At 51.4% G+C, this 7,739-nt stretch overlaps 1 protein-coding gene across 1 annotated transcript; it reads left to right on the top strand.

Moving 5' to 3' along the window:
- Positions 1 to 313: 313 nt before the first annotated feature.
- On the top strand, positions 314 to 3,892 carry MAGEL2 (MAGE family member L2). Its single transcript, XM_060170346.1, has one exon. It carries the CDS (start codon positions 314 to 316, stop codon positions 3,890 to 3,892), a length of 3,579 nt encoding a protein of 1,192 aa, XP_060026329.1.
- Positions 3,893 to 7,739: the final 3,847 nt, after the last annotated feature.

The following is a 7,739-nucleotide window of genomic DNA, read 5'->3' as shown; positions in this document are numbered from 1 at the left end:
GGGGAGTCTGACGAGGCTGCATTTGGGGACTGGACGGAGTGAGGAGGGATCTTGTGTCAGCCAGGATTTCTGGTAGACGCCCCTATGCACTATCCACTTGTGGTGGTCGGGGGCGGAGAAGGGGCGGGATTGAGCCCCCTTCCCCCCTCCTCCTTACTGCGGAAAGCTGCAGAGCTAAGGGCACTCACTTCCTATTCACCAGTCAGCAGGGAGGAATCCTCTCAGCAGCCACGTAGGCATTCTCTTCTCTCTGGAGGAAAAGGCCCAGCAGCTGTCGGAGGAAAAGGCTCACCAGCTGTCAGAGCAAAAGGACATGTCGCAGCTAAGTAAGAATTTGGGTGATTCGAGTCCCCCGGCGGAGGCCCCTAAGCCTCCGGTCTATAGCCGCCCTACGGTTCTGATGCGGGCTCCGCCCGCCTCCTCTCGGGCTCCACCAGTCCCTTGGGATCCACCTCCGATTGATTTGCAGGCTTCATTGGCCGCTTGGCAGGCACCTCAGCCTGCTTGGGAGGCCCCGCAGGGCCAGCCGCCTGCCCCAGTGGCTCCCATGGCCCAACCTCCGGCCCTAGGGGGCCCGATGGTCCAGGCTCCCCCTCTGGGAGGCCCGATGGGCAAGCCTCCAACTCCGGGAGTCCTGATGATCCATCCTCCCCCTCCGGGAGCCCCGATGGCCCAGCCTCCAACTCCGGGAGTCCTGATGATGCATCCTTCAGCTCCCGGAGCCCCAATGGCGCATCCTCCCCCTCCGGGGACCCCAATGGCTCATCCTCCCCCTCCGGGGACCCCGATGGCACATCCTCCCCCTCCTGGGACCCCGATGGTGCATCCTCCCCCTCCGGGGACCCCCATGGCGCATCCTCCCCCTCCGGGGACCCCCATGGCGCATCCTCCCCCTCCGGGGACACCGATGGCTCACCCTCCCCCTCCGGGGACACCGATGGCCCATCCTCCCCCTCCGGGGACCCCTATGGCTCAGCCTCCAGCTCCAGGAGTCCTGATTCCCCAGCCTCTGACTCCGGGAGTCCTGATGGTCCAGCCTCCTGCTCCAGGAGCCCCGATAGCCCAGCCTCCACCCCCGGCACCCTTGATGGCCCAGCCTCCGCCTCCAGGAACCCCAATGGCCAAGCCTCCAGGTCCTGGAGTCCTGATGATCCATCCTGCAGGCTCAAGAGCTCCGATCACCCAGCCTCCAGCTACAGGAGCCCCGATGGTGCAGCCGCCTGCGCCGGCCCCACCTGCGCAGCCTATGGCTTCCTGGGCCCCACAGGCTCAGCCTCTGATCCTGCAGATCCAGTCACAGGTTATAAGGGCTCCTCCGCAGGTTCCCCAGGGTCCGCAGGCCCCGCCAGCGCAGCTGGCCACACCCCCGGGCTGGCAGACCACTTCTCCGGGATGGCAGGCCCCACCGCAAGGCTGGCCAGCCACGCCCCTGGGCTGGCAGACCACACAGGTCACCTGGCCTGCTCCAACGATTGCCTGGCAGGCACCTCTACCTGTGCGCCCGGGGCCACCACCCATCCGACCGGGCCCACCGCCCATCCGCCCGGGCCCCCCGCCGGTGCGCCAGGCCCCACCCCCAATCCGCCAGGCACCTCCACTGATCCGCCAGGCACCGCCACCCATCCGACCTGCCCCGCAGGTCCTGGCCACCCCGCCGCCTCTCTGGCAGGCTCTGCCGCCCCCACCACCTCTGCGGCAGGCCCCACAAGCTCGGCTGCCCACCCCGCAGTTGAGGGCGGCTCCACCAATTCGGGCGGCCCCACAGGTGCCGACGGCCCCTCCAGCACTGCAGATGCCCACCGCACCTCCCGCTGTTCCGCAGGCGCCCCCGGCCGTGATGCCAGCCCCTCTGCCGGCCGCACTGTCAGCCCCGCAGGCTGTGCACTGCCCACCCATCATCTGGCAGGCCCCGAAAGGCCAAGCTCCGGTGCCACACGAGATGCCAACCTCAATGGAGTTCCAGGAAGTTCAGCAAGCCCAGGCCAGCCTGGCCTGGCAGGCTCCAAAGGCCCCCGGGCAATTCTGGCAGGCCCTGCCCACCCAGGAGGCCCAGAGGCAGGGCCCACCACTGGTTCAACTGGACCAGCCCTTTCACGGGGCCTCCGCCTCCCAAAAGGCCCTGCAAATCCAGCTACCCACCCAGCAGGCCCAGCCCTCGGGCTCGCAGGCAGAGCTGCCAGCCATGCACCTCCAGCCCTCCTGGCAGGGCCCCCCCTCAGCCTTGCAGGGCCAGCCCGGAGCCCCCTTAGTGGGGGCAAATTTTCCCATGGGCTCTGCTAAATCATTGATGACTCCATCAGGAGAATCCAGGGCCTCCTCTATAGACCGTAGGACCTCTTCAAAAGAACGTAGGACCTCTTCAAAGGAACGCAAGGCTCCTTCAAAGGACCGGATGATCTTCGGTGGCACTTTTTGTGCTCCCAGGGCAATGCCAACTGCTGGAGCACACCTGCCAACTCCCTGGAAAAACTTGCCTGCCGCATCTGAGACCTTTACTGCCACCCCAAGGGTCTTTCCATCTACCTCCCAGTTCCAGCCTGCCTCTTCTAATGCCTTCAAGGGCCCGTCTGCCACCTCAGAGACCCCAAAATCACTGCCACTTGCTCTGCAGGATCCATTTGCCTGCATTGAGGCCTTGCCTGCAGTCCCATGGGTTCCACAGCCCAACGTGAATGCCTCGAAGGCGTCCAAGGCAGGGCCCAGCATCCTGATGGCGACGGCAGCTGCCCCCAAGGCAATGGCCACCACTCAAGAGGCCTCGAAGACCTCCGCTGAGCCTCCGCGTCGTTCGGGCAAGGCTACCCGGAAGAAGAAGCATCTGAATACCGAAGAGGAGGATGGCAGGGGCCAGATGCTGAGCATGCGCACCTGGCAGGCCCCCAGGCCCTGGGAAAGTGTGGACTTCAATGACTGGGAGGTTCAAACCCCTATCCAGGTCCTGTGTGACTGGGAGGGCCTGAGCACCTCCCATGGCCTGAGTGGCTGGGAGGGCCCGAGTACCTCCCGGATCCTGAGTGGCTGGGAAGGACCCAGCACTTCTTGGGCCCTGAGTGCCTGGGAGGGCCCGAGCACCTCAAGGGCCCTGGGTCTCTGGGAAAGCCCAGTTAGCCCTCCGTCCTTGATCATCTCTGAGCTCCCTAATCTTGCTCAGGGATTTGGTGCAACCCAAGATGACCCCAAGATGGAGACTCAGCCACTGTCTCCCTTGGATGAGAGAGCAAACGCACTGGTGCAGTTCCTCTTGGTCAAGGACCAAGCCAAGGTGCCCATCAAGCGCTCAGAGATGGTGAAATTCATCATCCGTGAATATAAAGATGAGTGCTTAGAAATCATCAGCCGTGCCAGCCACAAGCTGGAGTGTGTCTTTGGTTATCAATTGAAGGAAATTGATCCCAAAAACCACTCTTATATTCTCATCAACAAGGGTCGGAAGGGTGAAGCAGCGTCATCCTATTTAGACAGGCCCAAGGTAGGACTCCTGATGGTGGTTCTGAGCCTCATCTTTATGAAAGGCAATTGTGTCAGGGAGGACCTGATCTTTACTTTTCTGTACAAGTTAGGGCTCGATGTCCGGGAGACACATGGTCTCTTTGGAAATACAAAGAAGCTCATCACCGAAGTGTTTGTAAGAGAGAAGTACCTAGAGTACAGGAGAATCCCTTTTACTGAGCCAGCAGAATATGAGTTCCTCTGGGGCCCCCGAGCATTCCTCGAAACCAGCAAGATGCTTGTCCTGAAGTTTTTGGCCAAGCTCTATAAGAAAGATCCACGGTGCTGGCCATACCAGTACTATGAAGCGCTGGCAGAGTGTGAGTCTGAAGATTTGGATGAGGATGAGCCTGGCCCCGATGATAAAGCCGATGACCCCACCAGCAGCCCCCCTCCCCGCTAATGTGGTTTAGCCGATATCTCATTGTTCCTTTGGGTCCCCGGCCTGAGGCCACTGACAGGGTGGGGTGGGGGGGACGTTTTGTTTCTGGTGTTTATGTTCCAGTTCTCTGTGTGTAAGTTTGAATTTCAATTTGCTTTCATATCTGCCAAAGCTTTGTACATTTTCATGTGGTGTTGATTTCAACTGGCTACTGTTCTATTTGGTATTTTGGCATCTGTATTTTTAAGTGAGATCTGTGATTCTGTTTTGTGTTATAATTGTTATGTTTTGCTATCAGAGTTGTGCTGGCTTTGTGAAATGAATTTGAGAAGCTATCCATCTCATTCTGGTACAGATTATGTAGCATCAAAATAGGCTGTTCTTTGAACGTTAAAATGACTCATCAGTAAAAGCTGTCTGCAGAAAAGTAAATATCTATATCTATATCTATATATAAATATAATTTCAGCATAACATGGAAGTGTTTGTCTTTATTCTAATTTTTATTCTAGATAGTGCGAGCCAAGTTTTACCGTACTCTCCAAATACAGCTGAACATCAAGACAACTACCAGTGATAGTAGAAACCACGGTGACAAAACTGCTTTTCAAAGACAGTGCTACATGCATTGTAATTAGGCAGCGATTGCAATGGGTGGTGAAACGTAAGATTAAAGCAAAAGTAAAACTTAAGTCAGCAAGGCTGGATCAAGAGGAGGTTTTTAATCCTCTTGACTCCTCACAATAATCCTTCAAAGTAGGCATTATTCCCATTTTGTAGGTGAATGTCTAAGGCTCAAGTAGAATAATTAAATGGGACATGTCTGTGCCAAGGCAATAATGTTGTAATTTGGAGCAGAAAATATTCTTAAGGTTATGTGAGAAGTGAGAACCATCTGCCTGCAGGACCACAGCTACCAAGTTTGTTAGCCACAGGGATGAATTGGCCAAAGGGGCATTGGTCAGTCATGTGGTGGGTGGTGGGTGTCCAGCAGCTCAGGAAATGTGGGTTTCATCAACACATTGACACGGGCATTGAAACACACTCCCTGCAAAACATCCAGGTTTAGAACAGGGAAAAGGAAATACCAGGCTTCACTGAACTGGGGATCCTGCAGATTGCAGGCAGTAGGGGGGAAGGAGGCGGACAACACGGAGGTCTAGCTGAAGCTCCTGGGAGGGGCCATCAGTTGTAACATACAGGGGACTTCAGCTGGCAACGTCTGATGTGCTAAATAGCCTTAGTCAGCCTTTGGGTGCAGGGCCTGGTGTGGGAGGGAGTGGATGTGGACAGGAGAGTTTCGGAGAAAGATATTCATGCACACCTGACCAGGCTGGTGTGTGCAAAAGGACTTTCCTGAAGGTACAACTGTCTTCACGTGGATTGGGACCATCAGCGCTTCTGCCATCTCTACTGTCCTAGAAGGATCCAGAACCCCACCCCTAAACCCCCCTTCTCTTGGTGAAGATGAAGTTCCAGAGAGGAGGTAAATGGCAAAAGTGGTATTCGTCTGCCCCCTAGTGGCCTGCCACAGTTCTGTTGCTCCTGCAGTGGCTCAGTGCAGCCCCTGCCGCAGTGAAGAAACACCCCAAATACCCTGGATTTAGGCTAGTACTTGCTTCATAACCCTTGCCCATAATTCTACTTGCATTTGGGCCCAAACGTTTCTTCTTTTCTCTTATGTCATAGGGCAAGGTGAAACCTCCTCTCCACGTCCAATCCAGTTGCATTTAGGAAGCTGAGTTTCTAGAAGAGGAGATGAACTCATAAGATGCAGAGTCCATTCCCCGATGCCCCCACCCTGGGACCTGCCTGGCTACAGGGGATCTTTGGTAAGTTGTCCAAGTGACCATGTTTTCCAGAAATTCTGAAGAAGTTTCTTGTAAGCTCCGTGGTTCAGAGAGTATTGGGCTACTGCCCCAGTCTTTAGTTATTTTGACGACAACAGCAAATGCCCATTGAAGGCAACAGCCCTGTCCCAACTGAGAAGTATCCCCCAAAGAGGCTTTGCTGGGCCAGAAAAGTGACACATAGGTCTAGTATTTCTTATTTGGTTTTAGTTTATTTATTATGTTTTTTATAGTTTTCTCCAAATCATTCACTCATGGGGGACTTGAGCAAGTGGCTTTTTGTGGAGCAAAATTTGGAAAGTAGCATCATATGACTTTGGTGCCATGCTTAAGGTGTGGCTTTACTTCAGGGCAGAAAGGCTCACTTCCCATTGACAATCCTTAATCTCATTTATCCCATCATCGGATATAAAGCAAATACCTAATTTAAGCAATGCCAAGGGCTTAAGACCTGACTAGATTTAAAATGTAATTAAAGATAAGTTACAATAATAATACAATTGTAACTACAAACAAACAAACTTGACCAAATATTTCACTGAAAGGTTTAAGAAAGAACAGCTGACATTATGAAATCAGAAGGCAGAAAACAAAAATCCAGGAAAATGGGAAACTACAGGGTAAGAAGCAATGAGAGAAAATTCAAGACCCATTATTCCAAAGTTCTAAAATATAGATAAATTTAGTATGAAGATTTTTATTCTAAAATGAAGAAACCTAAAACCTCTATAAACTAAATGGGCAAAAGATAACAGGTGACAAAAAACAAAAGAAATACAAATGGAAAATGACATTGTAAACTGTTTCACCTCACTAATACGTGAGGACAATATTACCTATTATAAATATTAGACCAGTATTCCAGCTTTCATTTATTAAATTAGCATAGAATGAAATAAAAGCCCATGGAATATCCAATGCAAATAAAGTTATCATGAAACTGGCACCCAGTTTATACAGCTGATGAAACTATAAATTACTACAAATTACCCTGAAATAAATTCAGTCAACTGCATCTCCAAGAGATTTAAAAATATTAACACTATCTTACCTAGAAATTCTTCATATAGGAATATATTGAATGGAAATAATCTGTAGTGGGGGCAGAAGCTTTTTCACAAGGAAAACTACTCAGGAAAGTGGAGGAGACATTATGATATGCACAGCTGCCCTCCACCCCCATACAAACATACTAGCATCAAGGTGGTCCAGTGAGCTTTCTGCTGAAAAGACCAAAGGCTACCTCAGAAAACCACGTGCAGTTTTCTCCAGCACAAAATTGTGAGCAGCAAAGCAGAGACATGAAATCTGTGCCTGAAAAATTTGAAAGTGGGTGCTAGCAGGTTCCCATCAAAGCTGTGGAATGATCTCAGCCATTTCCAATTAAGCTGTAGACTCCTCAAGAAGAGAAATTTAAAGTGTTTCCCAAAGTGGTGGAATCCAGGCACTGTTGTACAGGATGTTAAGTTATAAGCAAGGTAATATCTTAGGATGCTTACCTAGAAATGATGATCTGAATTTTAGAATAATACAGGGAATGGTAACTAATCCCATGGGTGCACCACAAATTCAAGTGAGTGGGCACATTTTTTGGTACCAATAAATAAGTACATTGGTATATCAAAAAAAAAAAGAGAGAGAGAGAGAGAGAGAGAAGCCCTACTGTATAGCACAGGGAACTCTGCTCAATATTCTGTAACAACCTAAATGGGAATAGAGTTTGAAAAAGAATATATACATGTATATGTATAACTGAATCACTTTGCTGTACACCTGTAACTAACAACATTGTTAATCAACTATATGCCAATATAAAATATTTAAAAAAAAAAAAAACAGAAAGAAGCCTCTGACATTTAGATCACAAACTTCCTGTTTTCTTTTGTTTCCAATCCAGAAAGTCCTGTGTGTACAAGAAAGACATGCAAGATAGTAGATATGGCTTCTCTGGAGGGAATCTCTGGGAAAGGAAGCCTAGCTATCCATCTTTAGAGCACAAGCTATAGTGCAAGCAATGT

Source organism: Lagenorhynchus albirostris, chromosome 1 (assembly GCF_949774975.1).
Source record: "Lagenorhynchus albirostris chromosome 1, mLagAlb1.1, whole genome shotgun sequence".
In the NCBI taxonomy this organism is placed as follows: Eukaryota; Metazoa; Chordata; class Mammalia; order Artiodactyla; family Delphinidae; genus Lagenorhynchus; species Lagenorhynchus albirostris.
This window is presented reverse-complemented; position numbering and strand designations above follow the sequence as displayed.

Bases quoted from the DNA above. Each gene is read 5' to 3' on its own strand.
- MAGEL2 (XM_060170346.1), top strand. From the start codon at position 314: ATGTCGCAGCTAAGTAAGAATTTGGGTGATTCGAGTCCCCCGGCGGAG.